This window comes from Lacerta agilis, chromosome 5, assembly GCF_009819535.1.
Source record: "Lacerta agilis isolate rLacAgi1 chromosome 5, rLacAgi1.pri, whole genome shotgun sequence".
In the NCBI taxonomy this organism is placed as follows: Eukaryota; Metazoa; Chordata; class Lepidosauria; order Squamata; family Lacertidae; genus Lacerta; species Lacerta agilis.
In genome coordinates this window covers 52397416-52423327 of record NC_046316.1, presented here as the reverse complement: position 1 = coordinate 52423327, position 25912 = coordinate 52397416, and the positions used below count along the sequence as shown (strand labels likewise).

The following is a 25912-nucleotide window of genomic DNA, read 5'->3' as shown; positions in this document are numbered from 1 at the left end:
TTCATTTACTCTGTGTAATCATGCTTTTTTAAAGATATGCTGCTTTTTAGGCAAACCTTGCCAGGCAGTCTGCATAAAAAGATTTAAATAATGAGCATCAATTAAACTATATGATAAAACAATAAACATAAGCTTCAAGGGGAAATGTAATTATTGAAAGCTAGATCTCTTCCCTTCAAGATGGTTCTTAAGTAACGCTGTAGTAGCAGCTGTGGGGAGAGGGACACTTGGGGGCTGGGGTAGCCAATGTGGTGCCCTCCAGATGGCTGCCCAATTTATATCCCAACCTTCCTCCCAAAGGAGTTGTTGGACTGCAGCTCCCATCAATTCTGACTGCTTTTCATGCTGGATGAGGCTGATGGGAGTTAGAGTCAAACATTTGGAATGCCTCACATTCACTACCTGAAAGCTAGATGGAGGGCATCTCCTCTTTCTGTACTAGTTTTTCTTGCTTTCTGATCCCTCGTTCTTTTGGACTTTAGTGCACGGTGTTGGCTCTGAAGCCCTTTGGCATGCAAGTAAAGGTGACTGGGCACATCAAGGGCCTGGTTCCCCGACTGCATCTGGCAGATGTGCTTCTGAAACAGCCAGAGAAGAAATACATTGTGGGGAGCACTGTCCGGTGTCGGGTAAGAACTCTCTGTAAGGGACCACTTTGGACTGCTTTATCGATTTCTCTAGCAAGGAGAGACCAAGGGGGCTTTCTCCATGCAATAATCTGCCTTTATAATGAGAGCTGCCTTGGTTCTGTGGGCAACATTAGGTTGAATGTGCAAAACCTAGGTTCAGAATCCCTCTCAGCCATTGTGTTTATTGTGTAATCCTTGGATCAGTTACTATCTCTCAACCTGGCTTATTCAGAGTTGTAGTGAATCTAAAATGGGGACAACGACATGCATTCATAATTTCAAATGTTTCTATTTTACCTACTCAGAAGTCAGGCTCGCTGAGTTCTGTGGGACTTGCTGGCATGTGTGTAATATTACAGCTCCACAGGATAAAATGTAGACAGTGTTTCTGTCTAGGCAGGAGTTTGCACCAGAATTCTGGGGCCCCACTCAGCAAAATGAGCAGGAGAGGCCCCCAATGCAGTCAGGCTGGGTTGCTACATATTTAACAAGGTGAAGTAATAAACATTAGCAATTAAAGAGAATCTCACAGTAGGACCTTTAAGAGTCTAAAATTACAATCCTTTCTTCCTTTGCACAGACTTCAGCACTGACGTCCTTGACTTTAGTACAGACTGCAAGCCCTGCTTTTGGTAGGCAACTTCTGAGTGCAACTTCTTCCAGCAGGGCTTGAAGTCGGCACCAATCAGTTGATTGTTGCTAACTTTAGAAGGGTTTGGCTCCACTTGGTATTTTAAAGGTGCCAAATGCAAGCCCTGCTTACCTAGGAACAGTTGAGAGTGCACTTTAAGGCTCTGAATTGCTCCTTTACAGATATGTCTTTACCTGTCCCACACCTGATATCATCTGACATTGGGTGTTGGGCAGGTGGGTGTGCCTTGGGGAAATAACCTTGTCAGCCACATTAGGACCCATGCAGTGGCCCATTTAGCTTGCAGGCCAAAGATTTCCCATGCCTATTTTGAATAGTTAAAGAAGTGTTATTCAGATCCTGTTACAAGATGAGTTCTGTCTCTGACAGCTATCTCCTAACCTTTCATATCCCTTATTTTTCTAAGCTGATGGGTTGTGCCAGCTGTATTAGGACTGATCCCATGAGTTCCAAGCTGACATTTTGGACATTCCTTCATTTTGGTTCAATTGCAGTTTCCTGCCAGTTGGCATACATAATTCCAGTTTCTTCTCCTCCTCCTCCAGGTGCTTTCCTGCAATCCTGAAGCAAGGAAACTCGCTCTGACGCTTAAGAGAACACTTGTCAATTCCAAACTCCCTGCCCTATCCAGTTACGAAGATGCAAAGCCAGGCTTGATCACCCATGGTTTTGTTGCATGTGCTAGGGAGTTTGGCTGCATTGTGAAATTCTACAATGACATAAAGGGCCTTGTCCCCAAAAATGAGCTCGGCGGAACACCTTCAATTGTTCCTCAAGAAACATTTTATGCAGGCCAGGTAAAAGCTGGGTAAAAGTAAAAAGTCTGATTATCCTTGATATAAAAATTTTAAAATAAAAAATTCCTTCCAGTAGCACCTTAGAGACCTCTAAGGTGCTACTGGAAGGAATTTTTTATTTTGTTTTGTTTTGACTATGGCAGACCAACACGGCTACCTACCTGTAAATAAATTTTTTAGTTGTTAATAGCTGTACACATTTGCAGCATAACAGAATCAAAAATTCTTTCCAGTAGCACCTTAGAGACCAACTGAGTTTGTTCCTGGTATGAGCTGGTATGAGCTTTCGTGTGCATGCACACTTCTTCAGATACACATTTATCTGCTGATCCATTTATACAGCATAACAGATTTGCATAACATCTTTAATGCACATACATTTGTTTAGTGATAGAACATGAGTTGCAGATTATTATTACTGAATTCGCAGGACCCTTGATATGCTTATGTAGTAGGACATAGCAGTGGTCTCTCTTCCTCTCTTGAAAAACATTTAAATAAAATATTTTGAACTACTAGTAAAATGACTTACATTTGTTACTTTAACACAGAGAGAGGCATAAAGCCAGTGGAAAGTTACAGAACTTCTGCATTTTATCAAGGTAAAGTGGAGGGAAATGGGTTAGGACCCAGATAGGATGCAGTAGAGGGATGTTCGGGGACACATTCAGGTTGTCCTGTTTTTGAAGTGTGAGAGTGAACATGCCTGCGATATGATTCTTTTGTTTTGCCAATCAGGTGGTCAAAGTTATTGTCTTAAAATGTGAGCCTGAGCAGGAGAGACTGCTGCTGTCATTCAAGCTGACAAATGAAGCACTAGCTGAGGATGGTGGAGAAAAAAAGACTTCAAAGAAGCGAGAAGTAACATACGAAACCGGACGGGTAATTAATTCTAAAAGATCTCCCTTCCCTTTTTCCTGGTAGACCTGTTGACAATCCCCTTAGGATGCTAGGAGCAAAGACAGGAATTTATGATATTTCTAACTTGGGTTTTATTTCATACAAAATGATCAGATTATCAGTTCATATATCTTAAGAAGGACTATGCTATGGGGTCCCAGTTATAGTACTACTTCATGGAGCATTTCTGTTGGATTTAAACCATTTATTCCAACTTGAAGTGTTCTGCACAACCAGAAGGGCTGCTGATTCGGCATTTAGCAATGTGATGATGAATGTTATCTGTCAACTATATTCTATCCTCTTCCCCACCTCCTTTTAAAAAATCAATTCACAAACCAAGAACTTATACAATGACCACTAATAATGAACTATTTGTTGTAGATATTACTGCAGATTTATTGTGCTATTTTTGTTATATTCAAATAAGAACTGGTTTATTTATTTGTATCAATTATTATTCCTATGATTCTTGTTTATGAAACCCAATAAAAAGTTATTCCAAAAAAATAAAAAATGCTACTAGACTTTAACTTTGATTGCGGAGATGATTTCTTTCTTTTATCTTTTAAGTTGCTTGCATTTTGAAAAACATTGTTATCCTGAAAATATTGCATTTTAGGTGGTGGTCTTCCAAGTATTAAAAAACTGTCACCTTTTTTCTCTTTTGCTCAGATTGTTGATGTAAAAATTCTGAGGAAAAAAGAAGATGGCCTTGAAGTTACAATCTTGCCAGACAATGTTTTCGCCTCCCTTTCCACAAATCATCTCTCTGACTATGTGTCCAATAGCAAGTTGTGGTGGTCCTGCCTTAAATCAGATGATATTCTCCATAGAGTGATATGCCTCCATGACAAGGGAGGTCATGTTGTATCCTTTTGAAGTCCACCCAAGCTTGGTGAAACCATTTAGCCATTTTATGTTGTACAACAGCATTCACTTGCTGTGCATTGCATATACTGTCTCCCAGACAAGTGACCTTCAAAGATTCTGTGTGTGTCAGTTTTACCTCTCTAAAGTGTGTAGGATTGCTGCCTATGTCTAGCAGTCTGAAGGAAAGAAATGGTCTTGGAAGCTTTTTTAGATGGAGGGAGAGTGAAAGTGAGCAAAGGTTTTTATAGCCTTTAGTATCTTCACCACCTTGGTTTTTGGGTGAAGCAATTATTCCCTTTGATTTCTTCAGGTTTTTTTTTTTAAATGGCTGTCTACCAATTAGGATCCAGTGGAATCTTCTTGCTGACAGAACTTTTTCTTTTCCCCCTGCAGAATCTGAATGGAATCAGGCAGTTGGTTGGTTGCAACATGATCTTACTTTTTGGCACAATTTATGTCCTACGTTCCCTGTGTTATAACAGTCTGCCTACCTCCCCCTCTGTGTTGATAGGCTTTGGTGAAATGCTTGTGTTGTGGCTGCCAAATAAAACCATACTACCAGTATGCTCTTTCCCCAATTTTATTCCTTGACCCATTGTTTAGACCCTGAGCAGAAAGCCAGCGGTGATTTCAGCAATTGAGGAGGAACGGGTGGTGAAGAGCTTTTCAGACATCCAGCCTGGATTGCTGCTGACTGGCTTTGTGAGAAACGTCATGCCTTATGGTGTGTTTGTGGAGTTTCCATATGGTCTGACTGGGCTGGCACCCAAGTCGGTAAGGCATTTGGTTTATTTGCAGATGTTGAGGAAGAGGTGCTTTCTAGTTAAAATAATCTCTTATGCTGCACTACTCAAGGATAAAAATTCCTGCTGAGAAGAGTTCTCTAGATGGATTTGGGAGTAAGGGCACAAAATAATACATAGGAATTTCCTGCTTGCAAGTGGTGTGAGAGAAGCTGTTTTCTAGCGGTATGTTTTGAAATGCAGGCACTCAAGATGGCCCCCACACATAGGTAAAGGTAAATGACCCCTGGACGGTTAAGTCCAGTCAAAGGTGACTATGGGTGCAGCACTCATCTTGCTTCAGGCCGAGGGAGCCAGCATTAGTCTACAGAAAGCTTTCCAGGTCATGTGGCCAGGATGACTAAACCGCTTGTGGCACAACCATCCATAGCCGATGCCCCCAAAGAGCATTCAAGCAGCTGTGCTGATCCATTTATACACTTGTCGCACTCCCCAAAGAGCAGTAGTATATGGCACAATTCCCAATTTATTAGCATCAGCTGGCTGTCGAAGAACAGATGTTTATAGAACAAATTTGACTTTTAAAACAAATTGAACGTTATCCAAAGATCTTCAGCTAGCTGAAAATGCAACCTTTAGTCTTTACTTAGAAAGGCAAACAATCTCGCAGTGAAGTGTTAATTAGATGGCTAGCATGAAGTCGCTAATAGAGCTGTCTCTAACTCAGCCTAGGTAAAAGGTTTCTTGCTTGGAACTGTTTTGATTGCATTCCTTCCTTTCTGGAAGTCTTGAGGCTGATGGTGTTGATAGCTCTCCTTGCAAAAGCACTCTTAAGGAACAGTATTAATTGGTTCTTATCTCCTAACTGCTATAGGCAATGAGTGACAAGTTTGTGACAGACACCAAAGACCATTATGTGGTAGGTCAGACTGTAGTTGCCAAAGTGACCAGCATTGACGAGGAGAAGCAACGCATCCTGCTGTCCCTGAAGGTGTCTGAGTGCTCCTCCGAGGATTCTGTTTCTGAGAGCTTCTCTTTGCTGCACGAATACTTTAAGGAGCTGCAGGAGATCAAGAGTATCAGGAGTGGAAGAGGTAAAGGCTGTCATGATAATAAAAGATGGCCCATGGAAACCTTGTGTTGGCCACATACACATAGTGGATGCATGTGGGCGTCCTGGTTTTGGGGCACAAGCTGGGAGCACCTTTTCTCAACATTTTGCTTAAAATCGGAGGCCTAGGAACTTTTCAAACTTTTATTTAAAGAGAGGTTCAAAAATTCAGTTTCAGGTAAAACATCTAGTCTCTTGGGGTGGTTTTCTGCTATATGTGATTGCCAAGTGGGTTTTGCTTAACTTGCAGTTGGAGAAAGATTAAATTTCTTTGACTGTCACTTTGTTTCTGGGTGACTGGCTCATTTGCTATGATCTTAAAAGATCCCATTTTTTTCCTTCCATATTCATATTGACTTAAAGATACAGCAAGAAAGTTACTTTCAGGCACCAGCGCATAATCCCTCAAAATAAGGGATTTTAATAGTTAATCCTTCTTGTACTTACTCTGACTTTCTATAGTTCAGTGATGAAACATCAAGCTGCAAATGGGACTTAGTTCTTTCTTTATCCTCAGATGATGTTGATGTCGTTCAAAAAGACTGTGAATTAAAACCTGGGCAGAGGCTGATGCTGACGGCTCTCAAGGTCAACACTGATGGTTCAGCACTATTTGATAGCACCTCTGTTTCTGGCCTGACTATAATGGCTACTCATACTCACCTTGGAGGTAGGACATACTTTGTGGTCTCTCTCTCTCTCTCTCTCTCCCCCCCCCCTTGTCTACTTTGTCCTGATATACTATATTTTGCTCTTCGGGTTGGAAACAAATATTTGATTGCAAAGAGTTGAATCTTTTTGAACAGTCTGAGCAGCAGAAGTGTGTCTGAGACCTGAGTGAATTCTGGGTTTTTCTCCTGACTCATCTATCAGTGATGTAATGTAAATAAATAGTGTCTATTACTGAAGTACAGTTGATTCATTTTGCCCAGTTATATCAGGCAATAATCTTATGGTATGGTGCATGTTTGTTTTTAAAGGCAAAAACATTGTCCAGGGTGAAAAAACAAGAGCTGTGGTTCTCTACATTGATTCCCTAGAATCAAAGGTCTATGTGTCGCTTAGAGAGGAGTTGCTGTCCCCCAAAACTAAGAAGGTATGATTAGCCTGAATTGGCTTTTAATGCTGGATACTAACCTGTGTAGCTGGTTAATAACAGAGTCATAGAAGAGAGGTTCATAGCATACCATAGAAATGAGCAACATATGAAGAGAATTCAATGGAATAATTAGGCCAGGGGTGGTTGGCCCACCAGCCAGAGAGCTGTTTTAGCTTCCTAGTCATTTTTTTCTGCCTCCAGCAGCAGCAAAGACAAAGTCGAAGTTGACACAGTGTGGGGAGGAGAGATATTTGTGTGCATCCTGTGTTTGTCTGTACAAGAGTGATGTATAGCCATGATTACTACTTGCATATGACCGCTGGACGACTGGGCAAAGGTGAATGCAGTCCTTGGGACCAAAACAATTGATTAGCTTATATTCAGATGTCAAGGGGCCATAATGAGGAGGAGGGAGCAACTTTCGCTTCCTGTATCCTAGAAGCTCCAACTTGTTAAAGCTACAACTTCTTCAATATTATTTAATCCTTAGGAAAAATTGATCACCTGTTAGGCACACATCTGAGAAAACCCCAGGGAGTGTTGGCATTTTCTGCTTTTGCCTAGGAATTCAACTGGGGCCTAAAAATGAAAAAAAAATGTTGCGTCCTGAGAATTTGAAGTAATTTTCTAGTCTTTCCTGGCAAAACCCTGGAAAGTGCATTACTGGAGTTTTTCTGATGAGGGTAAAAACATCTGTCAGGAATGCTTTTAAATAATAGATTTAAGTCTTGGGCCAAAATGGCTGCTGAAGTCTGTACCGTGTGTGTGTGTGTGTGTGTGTGTGTGTGTGTGTGTGAGAGAGAGAGAGAGAGAGAGAGAGAGAATTTCTCTGGATGTCATTTCTGTGTTTTCCAGTTAAAACAGAACTCTCAGCACCAAGCCATCGTGCAGCATGTGGCTACAGAGCATGCAGTTGTTTCATTGGTAGGAAATGGTCAGCTGGTTGCCATACCCGTGGCTTCCCACTTCAATGACACTTTCCGCTTTGATTCTGAAAAACTGAAAGTGGGACAGTCGGTCCTAGTGGTCCTGAAAACTCTCCAGCCAGGCGACTGTGGGCTCTTACTTGCTGTGCAAGATCAGAAAAAGAGAAAGGCTGCAATTAGGTCACGGCGTGAATCTGAAACACTTGGGGAAACCTCGGCCATTGTGAGTCACTCGCTGTGCTTGGGAGATGTGGTCAAAGGAACTGTCAAGTCAATCAAGCCTACCCATGTCCTAGTGGCAATTAATGATCAGCTGATCGGCTCAATTCATGCATCCCAGATCCTGGATAATGTTTCCATAGGCACCTTTCCAACATCAGTGCTAAGAGTTGGGCAGCAGCTGACTGCTCGCGTGATTGGGGGCAAAGACATTAAAAATCACAGGTAAGATCCCCCCAAGCTTCTGAATGCCTTTTCTGAGTTTTATTCAATTACTAAATTTTAGTTCAGTGTTATAGCAGGCACAGGACTTTCCAGATGTCCTAAGTGCAAGTGTTGTCCTCATGCATTTATTGCTTTGTTACTAATTTTCAGTCCAAGTCAGGCAATTAAAGCATAGTCACTTGTCTCTCTTCCTACCTGGATATAGACCCATTTCCATCTACAGCTGATGAGGAGGCAACTTGCAATTCTTTGTTAGAGAGAGGTTACCCAGAGTGGGTTTTCTCCTCCCACTCACTCTAGAAGCAGGACTTACGCAAATTAAGGAAACACTCACTTTTGTGTGGAAAAGACCCTTTCCAGTTTTAGTCCTGCATGCTCAAAGAGTGATTATTCCCCCCCCCCAGCAGATAAAGAGGGAACTTTGAAAAACTATCAAATGCTGAAGGGCCACTTACAACTGGAGTAAGGATGATGTGCTAATCTGCTCTTAATTTTTAGGTATTTGCCCATCACCCACCCCCATTTTACCCGTACCTGCCCAGAGCTCAGCATCCGACCAAGGTAAGATAGCCTTTAGATACTTTGTTTGATGAGGTTTAACAACATGTTAAATGCTAACAGATACACCTACCCAAGTGTCTCCTGGTCTGAATGTTAGTCAGTGACAGAGTAGGAGTTCTCTACTCCTGCATCGGGGAATTAACATATTTGGAATATATTGCACAAATATGTTAGACCCAAGTAACAATTTGCTTAATTTTAATGATTCTGGCATTATTATTATTATTATTATTATTATTATTATTATTATTATTATTTATTGAAATTAATATAATAATTATAATTAATAATAATAAATTAATTATATTAAATTAAATTATACCCCACCCATCCAGCTGGATTTCCCCAGCCACTCTGGGTGGCTCCCAACAGATTAAAAGCAGAATAAAACATTCAGATCTTGAAGACGAGAGAAGTTCTTGGTGGGTGCTAGGATTGTAGTATACAGTGAGGGGAGGCAGCCTGGAGTTTTACAGATAGGAAATCTTGGATTGGTTGGCAAATGCTTGGACCTAGAAATATTGGAAGGGAGCAGGGAGTGGATCTCAAGCTGTTCGCCCTCTAAGGATACATGGATCTATAGAGACTGCCTAGAATATGTCTGGTGATCAAGCTATTGTAGAATGATGGCTTTAATTTTAAGTTGCTCCTCTTTTTTCCAGATGAGATAGTGGGCAGTTCCCACCACTTTCCCCTCTCTATCTTCAGCCCCCCAACCATATCCCACAGCATTCCCAAGGGCCCTCCAATGCCCACAAGCAATTTCCTTGGGGTGGGAGTTTGATGAGCTGCAGTAGGAGACACGCAAAAACATGTTCTGTGGACTCTCTTTTATTCAGAGCCAATTCATTCTAAATCATAGGAAATGTCTGTAGATCTCCAGCATCCTTGCTGAGAATTTACTAGTCCTGTAATACACATCCTGGTATGTGTATTATGCACTGTGTCCCTTGCTTTTGATTGCCAACTTAAGATTGGGAGTCCTGTGTTCTACATGAGCGTGGATAGGAGACACTTTGATCAGGGACAGGGGAAATATTGACATGTCAAAGCAAAGAAGCTAAGGGCATAACTGGTGTGTTTGTGTGTGTGTACTATTGGGCTGTTGTTTTTATTTTTATTATGTATTTTGTGATTTTATATCTTGATTGTATTCTGTGAACTGCCTTGGGACCCGCGGGTATAGGGCGGTATATAAATTCAATAAATAAATAAATCTCCACTTACAATCAGTGAGCTGTCTGGAGAAAGCAAAACTGCCCTGGGTCCAGAAGATGGCAATCCAGAAGAAATACTGAAACCCTTTAAGCCTGGGCAGATGGTGACATGCTTTGTTAAGAAGGTGAGGCCTAAAACTTCTCTACTTTTGCCTAGTAAGGGTTTCCCCCCACCCGCTTTGTTTTAAAAAGTCGGGCCAGTCTTCACTGTAGATTTGGGAAGCATGACATCCTTCAGAATACTAGAGGTTGGTGCAATTTCCCAATGGGTTGATGCATCTATTGGGGCATAGCAGGCATATGCAAACTCGGCCCTCCAGATGTTTTGGAACTACAACTTCCATCATCCCTGACCACTGGTCCTGTTAGCTAGGGATGATGGGAGTTGTAGTCCTAAAAATCTGGAGGGCCGAGTTTGCCTATGCCTGGGGTGTAGTGTCCAAAGTGTGTGGTTGTATGTGTGTCCATAAGCTCTTGTTTCACTTGGGTTGGGGAGGTTGATGTGGAAATTCTGGAATAATTTATAGGACCTGTTACCAGGGAATGCATGATAAAAACTGGACTCTGCCTTTTCTTGTGAAGAACTTTGTATCTTCTCCTGTTCACTTCTGTTCTTAGTACGCCGATGCAAATAAATGGCTGGAGGTGGAGGTCACCCCTAACATTAGAGGGAGAGTTCAACAGCTGCTTCTTTCCCTTCGACCTACAGTAAGTAATTGCCAAGGAGTGAAGGGCACAGGACTCTTCTGTGCAGGAGGATACGCTCAGTAACATGAAAATCTACAGTCAAGAAACAGAAGCATTAAAATGTTAGAAGTGTGTTGCCCTGGCTATTACCAGAGACATAGCCATGTTAGTCAAACAAAGTCTTATAGCATTTTTTCAAAGGCTGACAAATTTATTATGACATAACCTCTATATGCCATAATAAATTTGTTAGTCTTTACAAAGCCAAAAGGATACATCCTTGGGATTGTTATTTTTTGTCCAAGTTAAGCTTTAAGAATTCTACAGCCATATAAAAGCCTATTTACATAGTCAATAGCAGTCACAACAAGGGTTGCTTCTTTCAGGATAAGAGGAGCACAAGGCTTCTTTTTGTTCAGATTTTCACTGGAAAGGTGTAGGGAATGTTCTGGTCTCTCTCAGGGCACAATTTGAAACCTTAACTATTTCAAAATGTTTTTTATGAAGAGCTAAACACTAGCCCAGTTGCGCCCCCCCCCCCAATGCATCACCACTGTGGGGTATTCTTCACAGGCACAATTAAGTGGTTGGATGATGGTGATGATCAGGTCATTCTCTCCCAACAGATCTTAAAACACGCAAGGAAACACTTCAAAAATGGACAAGCTTTGGCTGCGACGGTGACCGGCTCTGATGTCACTGAAACTAAGCTCCATCTGTCACTTACAGGTATGATGAGAAGAAAGCCCCACAACATTTAAGATCCCAGAAAGAGATGGTCAATGACTGTTGCTCTCCATCTAGTCATTAGAGGCTTATAAACCTAATTCCATATGCTCACAATAACTCTGATCCTGTATTTCCTTGTGTGTGAAAAATGTCAGATGTGTCATGGAATTCTTGGGCATAAAAGGGCTTTCCATTTACTCCCGTGTTGTCTCTCTCTCACACAGCCCCATGATCATATCCACATTGTACGCATGTAAATGCCTCTGTGGCATTGTAATAAATAGGGAAGGCCATGCTGGATTGGACGTTAATATGTGCACGTTAATATGCTTGCAGAAAGCGGGGCCAGGCTGTATGTCAGTCAAAGTGAATGGATGAGTAATCATTTTGTAGCTCTTGAAGACGATGCCTTTAGTAGTAGGGGCTTGTTTATGTCATCAAAGTGGCACAGCTAGAGGATGAGCAACCAAATGCTGAGCAGTGGCTGCTGGTCATAGGACCTGCCTTTATACCAATGGTCCATTTAGCTCAGCATCGTCTACACTTACTGGCAGTGGCTCTCCAGGGTTTCAGGCAGCTGTACCTAATGATGCCAGAACTTGAACCTGAGACCGTCTGCATGCAAAACACATGCTCTCTACCACTGAACTACGACCCTTCCCCTGTTGGTTGTGAGCTACCTCACGCACTGGAGACAGTATTCCTCCAGATCCCGGCTGCTGGGAGAAACAAGCCAGAGAATGTTGTTGTATTCATATCCTGCTTGCAAGCTTCCCTTCGGCACCTGGCTCACTACTGTGGGGAATGAGATACTGGACTAGGTAGAGGCTTTCATCTGATCTGACAGGGCTGCTCTTCTTGTTCTGTTTTTGTCTCTCCTGTTGTGGTTCTGATAAAGTTTGAAAGACATTGTTTTTGTCAGTGTTTATGTGCAAGGCAGGGAGAGTATATTTCCTTGTTACTATTAGAAATCAAATATAGTCCTTCCCTGTGTGCCAGTAAAGTTCCTGGTGCAATTTGTACTAGGGACTGGATTAGGTCCTCCGTATGTGGGAATTGATCATAGATGCACTTGGGGTTCAGGATCCAGCCTGATAACCTTTAAGTGTACAGTGGTACCTCGGGTTACAGACGCTTCAGATTACAGACTGCTAACCCAGAAATAGTACCTTGGGTTAAGAACTTTGCTTCTGGATGAGAACAGAAATTGTGTGGCAGCGGTGCGACAGCAGTGGGAGGCCCCATTAGCTAAAGTGGTACCTCAGGTTAAGAACAGTTTCAGGTTAAGAACGGACCTCCAGAACAAATTAAGTTCTTAACCCGAGGTACCACTGTATAAGTAGGCCATAGGGGAGTGCGGTATTATAATATCTGACTTGATCTGTTTGAACCTCCTCACCCCTGAACAGGAGTTTACTCTCTGGAGAAAGGAACCATCACGCTAGGCTATGTGAGCAAAGTGATTCCGCATGTTGGCCTGAATGTTCAGCTTCCCTTTGAAAGGAAGGGGAAAGTCAGCCTTTTCCACCTGAGTGATTCATATGCTGAGCAGCCACTAGAAACATTCAGCATTGGGAAAATTGTCAGGTAAGAGTCTCATGCAAAATCATGTCTGTAGACAAGCTGAGGGAATTTTTTTTGACAGTCACTTAACCCTAAATCCTTTCTGGTCCTGAGCTTCATTGGTTCTCTTGGATCCTTTATGCCCTCATGAAGCCCATGACCAAGAACAGTTATCGTATAACTAATTTAATCCCAATATTTTCTGTGGAGGGGGTCTTTTCAAAATGTACAGAAGTTCCATATTTTCTTTTTCCTGCATACAGGTGTTATATCCTTTCCAGTGAAGGTAATAAAATGGAAGTGTCCCTTCGACAATCCAGGTAAGGACCTGCACCCTAAATTTAGATGGGAAGAAGATTAAATAATAATAAAAATAATAATAATAGAAAATACTCTCTCCTATTGCACAGGTTTTCAAAATTAGCATAAACTGCCTTGCTACTTGGGACATGGGAAGAGGGAACCTAACATTTGGGCCTAAAGTGCAACTACAAAATTTTGTTGCATTTAGAATGGATTCTGCAAAGTAAATAAATATGTGTCCTTTGATTCCTTTGCTAAAATTGCTTGCTGTTTTTGTTTGTTCTTGACTTTTTTGTGTCCAGTTCTTAAGAACAGGGAAAGTAAAGAAATCCCACTAGGACTTCTACTTGGCTCATTGCTTTCTAAACTGTAAGCTTTTCGAGGGCAGCTAGAGCTCTGCTTTTCTTTATTAACAAAGTGGAGATAGAAGTTCTCAGCCTTTCAAAGCCCTTGCATATGTTGCAATAGTTTCTGTACTATGGATAAGGGGATTTTTTTTTTTACTATATTGTCAGGATTTCCCGCTTTGCAGTCACCAGAAGTGTCCTTTCTAATAAAGAGGCCTATCCAGAAATAGGGCATTTCACTACTTCTCCATTTTTGTTATAGGATATATCCCAAGAGCCATTGTAAAGTGGAAGACCCTGAAATCACATCCCTCGATGATCTTCAGAATGGTCAGCTTGTCAGAGGCTATGTCAAATCCATCACTCCATCGGGCATCCTCTTTGGGTAAGTTTCCCTTGCTGGCCATAAAAAAGTGAATTCCATGTTGTGAATGTTTGTTGGAATGGTGTCTAAATAAATTGTAGAGCAGTTTTGAGTTTATAGTTCTAGAAGTCAGGAATGGCCAGTTGTTCCATCTCAGAGCAACTTTACCTAACCCTGAACAATCTGAATAAATTTTAATCAATGGGGTGTGTGTGTGTGTGGAGTTTGTTCACCTTTTCACTTACAAGTTAAAGACATTTTTCTTTTAAGAAATAAAGCTGGTCTGCAATAGGAGCAAAATAAACCTGTGTTACTATATGTCACTATCGTTTTTTTCCCCCTTGGCAGGTTGTCTGACTCGGTCGTAGGTCAAATCCCACCACAATTTATCTCTCCTCTCTTCATCTCGGATCATTCATTGTGTGCAAAATACATACATGCTGGCCAGCTTCTTACTGCCAAGGTTTTCAGGTAGGTGTGATGTTTCCTAATAAGAGGGGTGAATCTGGGATGGAAAAAAACTGCGGCTAGACATGAGGACAGTATGGTTCGCAGGACAACAGAGACCAGAGTTCAGATATCACAACAGCTGTGGGCTAACAGGTGGCTTTGGGAAAGCATTTCTATATTTTCCTCTGCTCACTCACTATCTTATGAAATGGAAATCATAATGACTACCATAGTAGGCTGGTGTGATGCTCAACAAGTTGAATAATGTTAAAGCCTGTGTTACTATTAGGAAAGTACTCTGTAGATTTAATGTTTATAGCAGTTCCTTATCTCTCCTGCCACTTTCTTTCTGCCCCATCTCTTTTATTCATTCTGCAGTATAAATAAAGAAAAGAACCTTGCAGAGCTCTCTCTCCTTCCTGAAGACACTGGGAAGCCAAGCATTATCCCAGAGTCCCTGGAACTGCCAGATGGTGAAAAGGACACACAGCCGAGAAAGCGAAAAAGGGGAAACTCTGAAAGTGAGCAGGTATATATCCTGGAAAGGAGGCTTTGAGCCTGAGAGATGGAGATGGGGAGGATTTTTTTCTTTCTTTTTTTAAAAATTATGCTGCTCTACCTGAACTTTTTTTTTAGGAGGTTAAAGGACGAAAGAAGAAAACTCGTTGCCCTGAAGATGACAATAGTGGTGTTGAGGTCTACTATCGGGAAGAAGAGGAGGGAGAAGAGAAGAAGTGTGCAACAAAATCTAAGGTGAAAGACTGCCTGGAGCATTGTTTGTGCTTTGTGTGGGATGCTTGCTGTGTGTGTTTCTAAATAGAGGCTTTTTTCTTGATTGTGTTTTCTGCAGGAAAAGAAAGTTCCAAGGCTGCAGGTTTCAGCCAGCTTTACATGGGAGGAAGGCTTAAGTGTGCTGGATACGACCATGTTGAAACAGAGGGAGCAAAGCTCTGACAGCGAAGAAGAAGACAATGATGTTACAGAGTCCACGGTAGAGTATCTCAATGTATTTTGCTTTGCATAGTGCTCGGTATGCAATCCTGTTTACTTAGGCCTCTTAAGAGAAGTACTATCTTGCTGTCCTAGAAAGTACAAAGGCAGTGCTTTGCTTCTAAAATTAGCTTAGCTCTGTCAGGAATTAATTTGTGCAAAAGGCCTTTTGTGATTTAGGCTTGCATCTGGGATTCAATGATCACTTATTTATATATACATATGTCTATAGAGACTATCCATATATAGATCCTTTTCTCTAGATGTGTTGCTCTGAAAATAATGTTTTTGTATATGCAGCTGTATTTTGAGCCATGCCCCTACTCGCAAAACACTCTCTATCCTTTTCGACTAATTGCCTTCCTCTCCTGCCTTGGCCCTCTGTTTAAGACCAAGAAGCAGACAAAGAAGAAAAAAGAGCTTGAGAAGCAGAAGGTAGAGAAGGAACTCTCCAAACTTGAAGCTGCCCTGATGGATCCCAGCCGGCAACCTCAGACAGCCGACGACTTTGACCGATTGCTCCTTGGCAACCCTGACAGCTCCATCCTCTGGTTGCAGTATATGGCTTTTCACCTCCAGGCTACGGAGATAGAGAAAGCAAGAGCTGTGGCAGAAAGGGCACTCAAAACCATCTCCTTTAGGTGAACGGCTTCCCCTTAACATCCATTTTTAGCTTTTAGTTGATGAGCTGCTATTGCCCATGCATGCTTAGCTTGGCTTTATCTCATGGGAGGGGCACCTGCAGAACAAAGTGGACAATTCTGTTACTTTCTCTCCCCTCCCTTCAGACGTTGTCCAGTCAGATCACCTGCTTTCTCTTCCAGGTGGATTTGTTGAGCAAAAGGCTAGCATTGAGCCATCTGTAGGTATGGTGGTTATTTATGGCGCTTTTTTCTTTCAGAGAGGAGCAAGAAAAGCTGAATGTGTGGGTTGCACTGCTGAACCTGGAGAACATGTATGGCACCGAAGAAGCACTAATGAAAGTCTTCGAAAGAGCCATCCAGTACAACGAGCCTCTGAAGGTCTTCCAGCAGCTGGCAGACATCTACAGTAGCTCTGAGAAATATAAGGTGAGGCTGGGTTTACAGTGCTGCCGAGAGAAAGATCACTTCTTCTCACTGAGTCTGGCAGGGAAATTGCTTGTTCATTCTGTTCTTGCGAAGAGCCCACCTTGATTGATCCACTTGGATCCTGTGCTTCCATCTACCCTGTGGATTTATCATGCTGTGGATTTTCCTCCATTTTGGACAAGCATCAGGCTGATTCTCTGCATGCTTCTTTCTCATCTAAGCAATACCACCACAATGCTTCTTGCTCTAGCTTGTTGGCTGCATAATATCCACTGGGACCCATGAGTTGAGTTCTGTACTCCAAGATAGCATACAGTTGTGAATGAAGATACTGGAATAGCATACAAAGGCAAGAGAGAACCACAGGATTCAAAGTGTGTTTCCATGGTTTGAACGATCCGCTCTCCTCTGATTTTTATTTCCAGCAAGCTGATGACCTGTACAACACAATGCTGAAGCGCTTTCGTCAAGAAAAATCTGTGTGGGTGAAGTACGCCACTTTTCTCCTGAAAAGAGGCTTGGTGGATGCAGCTCATAGGCTCCTCCCACGTGCACTGAAGTGCCTGCCAGTCAAAGAACGTAAGAACCACTTCGCTCTTCTTTCCTGTGATTAGCATCTAAATGTCATGTTGGTTATTTATGTAATACACAGGTAATATCTAGGAAATGCAGCATGTGCAGTGAATCTAAAAATATCCATACCCATTGTTAGCAAATTCTCTTTCAATAATTTTATTGGTACTTTCCTTTTTTTTATAAAAAAAAAACCTTTCAAAGTTTATCAGTTAGGGATTGGGGGGGCAGAGCATGTTCTGATTGGGGAGATTTCAAAGTAACTATAAAGCACTGTGTATATTCCTGGATGCTGCAGTTTTACCAATGGCTTGAGAAATTCAGACAGGAGTTTAATAGCCTAGATTGACTCTTTAGTCTTCAGCACTAGTGATGTATTGATACCCTTTTGCATTGATTGCATAATTTCATTTCTTTCCCAAACAATAAAAAATTGCCAACACTATGAACAATGCATATTTTATGAAACAGGTGTGTGTTTTTTTCATAATTTTAGCTTTGTTGCCTACTCTGGGAATTTGGTAGCATGGAACCCCAATTCCTCGCTAACATTATTCCCAAAGTACCCTAACTACAGCATCCTTGAACTCTAAGCAAAGGCAGTGACTACTATCAAGAAGAAGACTTCCAAAATGCACTTTTGCGCTTTTGCAGATCTGGATGTGATTTCAAAGCTGGCGCAGCTGGAGTTCCAGTTTGGCGATCCGGAGTATGGCAAGACCATTTTTGAGAATACCCTGAGCACCTACCCAAAGCGTACAGACATCTGGTCGGTGTACATAGACATGATGATCAAACATGAGAGCCAAAAGGAAGTACGGTGAGTGCTAGCATGGGAAAGTGGGCTGGTACTTCTTAACTTCCTAGGAAATGATGTAAATACAACATAAGGGATGCTTATTGGCCTTAAATTCAGGGAAGCTGGGAAGCTTGATTTCAAGTGAGCAAATATTACAACCCTGAAAGGTGCCACAGCAAGTGACTGGATGATAAGCATTAATGACCTGTAATGGGCCTGCTATTTACTAGAGGAACCCATTGGCTTTCTTTCTCAATACTTTCCCTTCTCTTAGTCTGGAAGGTGAGAGTCTAGCATGGAACCTTCATACTCATAAGCCATGATTCCCAGTTTTCTGGAAAGGCACAAAAAGTATTTGTTGTATGTAAATTTTAATTGCAAGCTGGTAAAAAGTATTGTTCCATAGCACAGAAATATTTGCTGGTATGAAAACTGGGGTGTGGGGTATGTGGCTTCAGAGCAACACCATATGGGAATTGCAGAGAGCCTGTCCCTGAAGCACGACTGGTTATACCTTTCTGCTCTCTTTTCCAAGTTTCTAGAAATTTATTTCCCCTTTCAGTAGCAAAACAGCCCTTAAAAGGCCACAACACTATTTACTCTCTAACAAGAGAGGAAGCAAAGGATTTGCGGCTCTTACCAATTCTAGTATATCTGTTTTGCATCATAACATCCTAGCTGAGTTTAGATGTAGTGGGAATTCATAGATCTCCACTATGTGCATGAGCCTTAGCTTGTTCTCTTAGCAGAAAAACATAGTTTTCTGTTATATGTGAACCAAACTGCTGCAAGCGTGCTCTTAGACTAGAAATATTATCACTTCTCAGGCTAGGGGTTCCCTGCCATGCTTGTAAAGAGCAGCTGAGATGTGCTTGACATTTGACAGAGCAGGATTTCTCAAAGAGGATGGTATACCTCTCCAAGCATGTGTGTACTGAGCTCTGAAGGAGAACATACAAGTGAAACTTGCTCTAGTTTCAGAAGCTCTGTGAACAGATCATTGTAAACGCTAGGGATCTTAAAGCTTCTCTGTGATTGCACACAATGTCTGAATTTTCTGGAAACACATGTGGTATTCACTTCTTGTCTTCTAGGTATCACTTCTCTTAAAGTTCTCTTAAACCCACAGGATTAGCTAACTCCCAGGCCCATGCTTTTTCTGTTGCTTGTTTGTTACCTGTTTGATTGCATAAAAAAAAGTTTTCCTTGTTTTTGTTTTGCAGGGATATTTTTGAACGTGTAATACACCTAAGCCTAGCAGCAAAGAGGATGAAGTTTTTCTTTAAGCGCTATCTGGAATACGAGAAGAAGTATGGCACAGCAGAAACAGTCCAGTCTGTGAAGGCAGCAGCACTGGAATATGTGGAATCCAAGAGCAGTCTTGCTGAGGGCTAACTTCAAGAACAGTCAGGCTTTTTTTGTTCTCACTTGCTGCCTCTGCAGTGCAAGAGGCAGCAGAGAAAGAGAAGCCGACCACAGCTGCAAGGAGGAATGTGTTCCCGCTTGCTCGAAAGCAGATTGGGTTAGCCAGGACCAAATCACCATGGTTTATCAAGAACTGCGTGAGAGCATAGTTTCTGTAAATGTTTATACCTATTGAACCTTACAAAAACTTTTGAATATGAAAATTATATTTGGAGCTTTATTTAAATTTGTTTTGGAGTTTAAAAATAGCAGAAAGTTGCCCACTACTTTGTGCTTTCCTCTTGCTCTGCTCATTAAATGAACTAGGTTTTTTTTTTTTAAAGCTTCCTTTTTCTTCTATTCATTTTCAAAGGTGCAAGGAATATTTATGGTGTCTTTCTTCTGCCAGTATTCTAGGGTGTGTTTCCTGGCTTGTCTCATTTGATTCATTCTCACATACATGCATAGTCTACCATAAATCTGACTTAAGAGAGAACTTTCGGCTACACCAATATGCATGAGTTGGAGTTACTCACTGATGTTGTGCTTTATGACTATATACCTAGAAAATTCTGCCAGGGCTGTTTTCCAGCCCTTCTTTAAAAATGGCACTTATACTTAACACCTAAAACTACGTAAAAATAGCAGGTGAGAATTGTCCTCTGATATCTGATTTGTCATATAGCCATGACCCAAATTAGAAACACTTTCCAAGGCAAAACTCTTCTTCTACTACACTTTCTATCCAACATTGCACAGAATCCTGAGAATGTAATTTATTTAACTGGTGAACAAAAAAAGTCCTTGCCTCCTAGTGAATAATGTAGGGGTAATATCTCACATCCATTCTCTTAACATCTAGCAGCTGTACATCTTGGTCCCCTCTCTTTTACATCCCAGTTGTTACTGCTTCCATCCCCTTTGTGCCTACTTGATCCTTATCAAAAGCTTTGCAATAGTACAAATTGGAAAAGCAGAATATATTTTACAAACAGCACAGAACTGATGTAAAATCATCAGATCACCTGATTAATTCAGGGGACAAGATCTGTTCTGATCATTTACACAGAACTGACCTGGAAAAGCAGGCATAGCTCATGCCTTTTTATGCATGCCAGCAGTGAGGTATATAGTAAGCCGGGGTTTGTGAGTTGCAAAGCCTATAGATTTTGGTATGTGACAGACACATGTGAGACTAATGTTAGATTTCTTCACAGAACTGTAATGGTTTAATGTTACAAATCTTGTGAATGTCTTGAATGCCCAAGAAAACTAGAGATGCAGATGTTAAGTCACTTGAAAGGTGACTGTTGCAGCATTTACTGGAATTAACTATGAAAAATGACAAAACATACCTTGGATCATGTTGTTTATACAGTAAATGTGGTCTGTGCCGTATTTGAATAAGGAAGACCATAAAGCCTTGGGAAATTATAACAGCATTTAGAAAGTGTCATGGAATGGAAAGAGACAAAATCAAATTACATGATACAGGACTTATTGTAGGGTCCCTCAGCCAGGAAAAGGAAGATCTTCAGGTCTTCTATTCATCTTAAAGGTAAAGGACCCCTGACAGTTAAGTCCAGTCACGAATGACTCTGGGGTTGTGGCACTCATCTTGCTTTACTGACCAAGGGAGCTGACGTTTGTCCACAGACAGTTTTTCCAGATCATGTGGCCAGCATGACTTAAGCCGCTTCTGGCGAAACCAGAGCAGCGCACGGAAACACCGTTTACCTTCCGCCGGAGCGGTACCTATTTATCTACTTGCACTTTGACGTGCTTTCGAACTGTTGGGTGGGCAGGAGCCGAACTTCCGATCAGCAAGCCCCAGGCCACCCGCATCCGTCTATTCATCTTAGTGAATAGTGTGTGTGTGTTTGAGCCCTCCTGGAGGAAGTCGAACAAAAGTAAGTTAAGGCACAGCTGCATGATGGCATTATATTGTCTCCAAAATGAGGAGGAAAATAATCAGCAATTTTTGAGTAAGCAGAACATCCAGTTCATTTCCTCTTCTTTCCATTGTATATGGGAATACATCAGTGAGATGCCTCTGGGTATCAGAGTAGCTGTCCCCATCCAGGAGATAAGCTGCAATGTTTTCTTTTAGATTTATTCTCTTTGACTTGCAGTCCTGTGGTCTTAGTTTAGTAGTCCACAGTTCCAGACATTCTGCCGCTCCTTCAGTTTTTGTTTTGAAATGTAGTCATGAACACTCGCATCAAATCCATTAGCCATATCTTTTGCTGAGAGCTTAGGTCAACAGATAAAATGAATGTAGGTTACAGCATAGATGTACCAAGAGTGATGGCCACTCTTATAGTGCAGTTCATTCTATGCATGTGTACTCAGAAGTAAACCCTATTGAGTTCAATGGGACTTACTCCCAACAGGAAAATGTATTTAAGTCCACAGCTTCTGCTAGGTAGCTAGGAAGGCCATTTCCTGGCTGTCAGGACCTAAGCTGTTTCCTGTCATGCCTTTGGCCCATTTATGGAGACGGCTATAGAGAGGGGAGCCATTCTTCTCCCGATAGATATAGACCCCTGTGATGGCATCCCATTGTGGCCTGGGCTGAAGGGTTTCCACAGCAAATTCCTGAACCAACTCCTTCTCTTCCTTATCCAGACACACAAAGCCAAAGAAGTTTTTGACGTTGTTTGCAGCCACAACCTTCGAATGTATCTCAGCAGTGCGCTGGAAGAGTTTGGCCTCGCTGGAGCGGTATAGATCCCAGTAGTCCTCCTGGCGGTAGCTTAGTGGTGAGCAGCAGTGTTTGAAGCACTTGCTGATGAACAGAAGAACTGCAACCACACCAATGAGCATCCACCCAAACAGCTGAAGAGAAAGACAAACCAATTAAAATTTGCATTCAAACCAATTAAAATTTGCATTCCCTTTAGGAGAAAGTAGGGTTCAAAAGGATATCCTTGGCTACCAAGCACTGATTTGTATATAAATAGAAAAATTCCCATAGTTGGTAAAACTGGAAATTACAAAAACCTAGTCTTATACACGGAAAAATAAAGTATATCCTGGAACAGGGACCCACAACCTTTCTGGTTGGGGGCACATTTGGGACTCTGGGCAGCGGAAAACATGTCACAAAAGGAAAAAGTGATGCTTTCCCAACATCCCCTAAAACAGGCACGTCCAACCAGTAGATTGGTAGATGTGCAGTAGATGACCAGTAGATGTCCTACCGGAAGATCTCTGGCTGATCTTGGTGGATTGTGGGACCCTTATCGACCGTGGGATTAAAAAAAAAAAAAAGTTTACTGAAAGTTAACAAATAAAAGCTGAAGAACTCTGGGCAATCCTGCTGCAAAAAAGCTCAACAACTCTGGGCTCAACAACTCTGGGCAATTCACCCACCCACCCACCCCACGCACGCTTCTCCTCCCTCCAATGACAATGGGTAGGTCACTGCCAATTTTTTTATACTGGGAGTAGATCGCAGTCTCTTGGGAGTTAGACATGCCTGCCCTAAAACAAGCAAAGCACCTATAACACACACACACCCCTGCCAAATCAGACAACTCCCTTCACAACAGGTATCCTTTCTAACCAAACAAATACCCCCCAAACAAAAACAATTTGGGGAGCAGCAGGGGGCCTTTCTGAATATCAAAAAGTGTCTGAGGGTGCTATGTTGAGGGCCCCAGTCATAGAGAAATATAAGAGTATTCAGTTTCCAGTGGCCAGACAGAGGCTAAAAATGAAGCAAGAGCGAGAGGGGACAGTTCAGTAGATTGTTGACCATTTAAGGTTGCAATCCAACATTTTCTTACTGTGGGGTGAGCTTCACTGAATTGAGTGTAGCTGCTTCTCAAGTAATCATGCAAAGAATGGGGTTGCAAGGGTTTGTAGATCAGCTCCCACTGGGGCAGCCACAGAATAAATTGAACTAACAGCTAAGCCTTGCCCAGAACAGCAAATGGGTGCACAATCACATAGATCTAAAGAAAGCCCAGGGGCATGCTATCATACTGTGAAATCCTGAAAACCCAAAGTTCATAGCATGAACCAAAAAGCAAACTCACTGCAGAAAATAAAAGGGAAATGGTAATCAAAGGAAATAATGTGTCTCTGAATTAGTTAATGTAGGGGAAGTTAATAAAGACACTAAAATGAACCTGTTTTAGGAATTTACAGCTTAACAGGTACGTGCCTTATCCTAATATACCAAAGGCACACAATTTGGAATGGGAAAAAAATACGTTCTAAGCTCTTAATTATTCTTATTCCAAGCAGGAGGCAGCACTCCTCTGCTTCAGGCGAACAAGTAAGTAAAATGCAATACCTGAGACTCATATTTTAATCGCCTTATAACTTCATCCTTAAATCTTGTCAAGTTTTGTGGCAGGTCGTTACAAGGGAACCTGGCCATGGTTTCTGCTCCGTAGCCAAGTGGAAACTTATCCAGAGATGAAGGTTCTATGAATTCACTCAAGGCACAGACATAAGCCTCTCCACGAAGCAGTGAGATCACGGACCATGTGACAGGAGCAACTGCAGCCCGTCCCATGACAGAGCCAAAGATCAAGAAGTTGGCTGCTGCTGAAAAGTTCTTGGTTCCTCGTTTGTGGCACTCAGCTACCAAGTTCCAAGTGTGATTGTTCCAGATGACACCAATGACAAACAGGGCCAGAGCTGGTACACCGATGGCAGCCAGACCATAAATGTAGTTCCTGGCTGGGGAGCATGGACAATGGAAAGCAACCACAGAGAAAAGTTCTTGGCTTCCAACAGTGCCCAGAGCCACCAGGCCATTGAAAATCATCACATCTTTGCTCTTGAAGAAAAGTGAAAGGAAGCGGAAGTTTTCAGCAATGAAGGCAGCCATTTTGCTTTTCTGTATCCAGTTCAGACTTCAGTGTTCTGATGTGTTGTATGCAGCATCAAGGAGTTTTGTTCTTCTCACCTAGAGAGCCAGTGTGGTGTAGTGGTTAAGAGCGGTAGACTCGTTATCTGGGGAACCGGGTTCGCGTCTCCACTCCTCCACATGCAGCTGCTGGGTGACCTTGGACTAGTCACACTTCTCTGAAGTCTCTCAGCCCCACTCAACTCACAGAGTGTTTGTTGTGGGGGAGGAAGGGAAAGGAGAATGTTAGCCGCTTTGAGACTCCTTCGGGTAGTGATAAAGCGGGATATCAAATCCAAACTCTTCTTCTTTCCATGGTCTGCAAAACAGAATACTGTAGTTACCAAACATTGGAAACTAAGCATTATCATGGTTGCTAAAGATCAAGAGATACAATAACACATACTCTTATCTACTTAATAGCTACAATAACAATCCCATGCACTCTATATGGGATTTTGGTATACTTTTGGTCTGCTGGATTTTGGTATACTTTTGGTATTTTATTTACCTAGTACTATAAATTACATACCAAGTGTACCTGGTTGGTAGGTAGAATACTGTCTTATTTGAGCAGTGACACTCTACTTTTAGCATTATTTTGAGATGCAATATCCTAAAAATGGCTAGTGTTTTAGGACAGAAATGTGTGTGAATTAAAAAATAAATTTATGTTGTTTCATTACAAAATGTGCTGTCCAGTACTAGTACTATTCATTTTGATGGTGAAATTTAATAGAATCTTGGGGAAGTCATATTTCATTAGACTCAACGTAATTTTATTTATTTATGGCACAAATCTATATGCTGCTTAACATAAAAACACCATAGTAGTGCACAACATAAAAGCATAATATACCATAAACAGCGTAAAAAATCAGTATGAACAGAAAGGTCTTAAGCAAGCGTCTAAAACGGAACACTGTTGATACTTGTCTGAAATCAATTGGGAGTTCCACAAAGCACTGAATCTTCCTTGAAGTGTACCTGTTTCCCTGTCAAGTATAAAGGATGTATAATAAATGAGACAAGTTCTTTCTGATCGCTCTGCTAACTGTACCAGCTGCTTCCATTAATAATACTAGAAGATTAGAATGGACTAGGCAGTCACGTACTTTAGTGAACAATCTGCCACTCCATTGCCTTTGAATGTGTAGCTGGACTTCTTCTATCATCTCACCTTACAAGAGAACACTCAAGCATGGCTTACCTTCACTTCTATGAGGCTTTAATGACCTACTGGAGTTTGAGTTTTCAGTGAAGAAACACCATTATCAGAATAGAAAATGTGCTGCTGTTAAATCTTAGGTTCTGTCCATGTGTTACTTTGCTACTAATTTTGCTGTATGAGCTTGAGACAGATGAATCCTCAGTTTTGTTGTACTGTACTCCCATTCACTAGTTCTGACTCCTAAATCTCTGACCAGACTGTTGTTATGAGCACATGGATATTTACATGAGTTTACTGTATTAGTATGAACAGGTTGGGCCAAATGAATGGCACTTGACGGATGGAATAATGAGGAATAAATAGTCATTGCCTGACTAATTTGAATCAATGGGAGGTACATGGAGTAATGAATCAATGGGAGCAACAATTCATTACCTTAGATGACACTGCTGCATATTGTAGCAATTATGGCCACTGTACCTCTTCTCAGCAGTGTTGAATAATCTATCTCCAAGCACCATCTAGTGATAGGTTTACTAATTGCACATTTGGGGCATTATATTTGTATGTATAAAATTTTAATCCAGCATGTGCTTGAATCCCTCCTGCAAGATAGGGCCGGTCTGGAGGTACCCTAGGAATAGCA

At 41.7% G+C, this 25912-nt stretch overlaps 2 protein-coding genes across 2 annotated transcripts in view; one reads left to right on the top strand and one right to left on the bottom strand.

The window, feature by feature from the left end:
- The window catches only part of PDCD11 (programmed cell death 11), a 35036-nt gene extending 15469 nt beyond the window's left edge, over positions 1 to 19567 (top strand). The window contains exons 12-36 of the mRNA XM_033149747.1: positions 483 to 629; positions 1827 to 2078; positions 2817 to 2960; positions 3654 to 3848; positions 4455 to 4625; positions 5469 to 5688; positions 6223 to 6375; positions 6686 to 6801; positions 7660 to 8174; positions 8673 to 8735; positions 9969 to 10077; positions 10571 to 10660; positions 11266 to 11368; positions 12778 to 12955; positions 13195 to 13251; positions 13844 to 13966; positions 14294 to 14416; positions 14774 to 14924; positions 15032 to 15148; positions 15246 to 15386; positions 15776 to 16026; positions 16287 to 16455; positions 16881 to 17034; positions 17683 to 17848; positions 19051 to 19567. Coding sequence (XP_033005638.1) covers positions 483 to 629; positions 1827 to 2078; positions 2817 to 2960; positions 3654 to 3848; positions 4455 to 4625; positions 5469 to 5688; positions 6223 to 6375; positions 6686 to 6801; positions 7660 to 8174; positions 8673 to 8735; positions 9969 to 10077; positions 10571 to 10660; positions 11266 to 11368; positions 12778 to 12955; positions 13195 to 13251; positions 13844 to 13966; positions 14294 to 14416; positions 14774 to 14924; positions 15032 to 15148; positions 15246 to 15386; positions 15776 to 16026; positions 16287 to 16455; positions 16881 to 17034; positions 17683 to 17848; positions 19051 to 19222 — 4080 coding nt within the window. The 3' untranslated portion in view covers positions 19223 to 19567. The remainder of the gene's footprint in view (positions 1 to 482; positions 630 to 1826; positions 2079 to 2816; positions 2961 to 3653; positions 3849 to 4454; positions 4626 to 5468; positions 5689 to 6222; positions 6376 to 6685; positions 6802 to 7659; positions 8175 to 8672; positions 8736 to 9968; positions 10078 to 10570; positions 10661 to 11265; positions 11369 to 12777; positions 12956 to 13194; positions 13252 to 13843; positions 13967 to 14293; positions 14417 to 14773; positions 14925 to 15031; positions 15149 to 15245; positions 15387 to 15775; positions 16027 to 16286; positions 16456 to 16880; positions 17035 to 17682; positions 17849 to 19050) is intronic.
- Positions 19568 to 21124: 1557 nt separating this feature from the next.
- Positions 21125 to 24140, bottom strand: CALHM2 (calcium homeostasis modulator family member 2). Its single transcript, XM_033149746.1, has 2 exons — positions 23535 to 24140; positions 21125 to 22069 (listed from the first exon to the last, which is right to left on the bottom strand). The coding sequence occupies exons 1-2, from the start codon at positions 24075 to 24077 to the stop codon at positions 21653 to 21655; spliced, it is 960 nt and encodes a 319-aa protein (XP_033005637.1). The 5' UTR covers positions 24078 to 24140; the 3' UTR covers positions 21125 to 21652.
- Positions 24141 to 25912: the final 1772 nt, after the last annotated feature.

Bases quoted from the DNA above. Each gene is read 5' to 3' on its own strand.
- CALHM2 (XM_033149746.1), bottom strand. From the start codon at position 24,077: ATGGCTGCCTTCATTGCTGAAAACTTCCGCTTCCTTTCACTTTTCTTC. The intron at 22,070-23,534 runs GTATTGCATTTT...CTTTCTCTTCAG, and splicing joins GATTAAAATATGAGTCTCAG to CTGTTTGGGTGGATGCTCAT.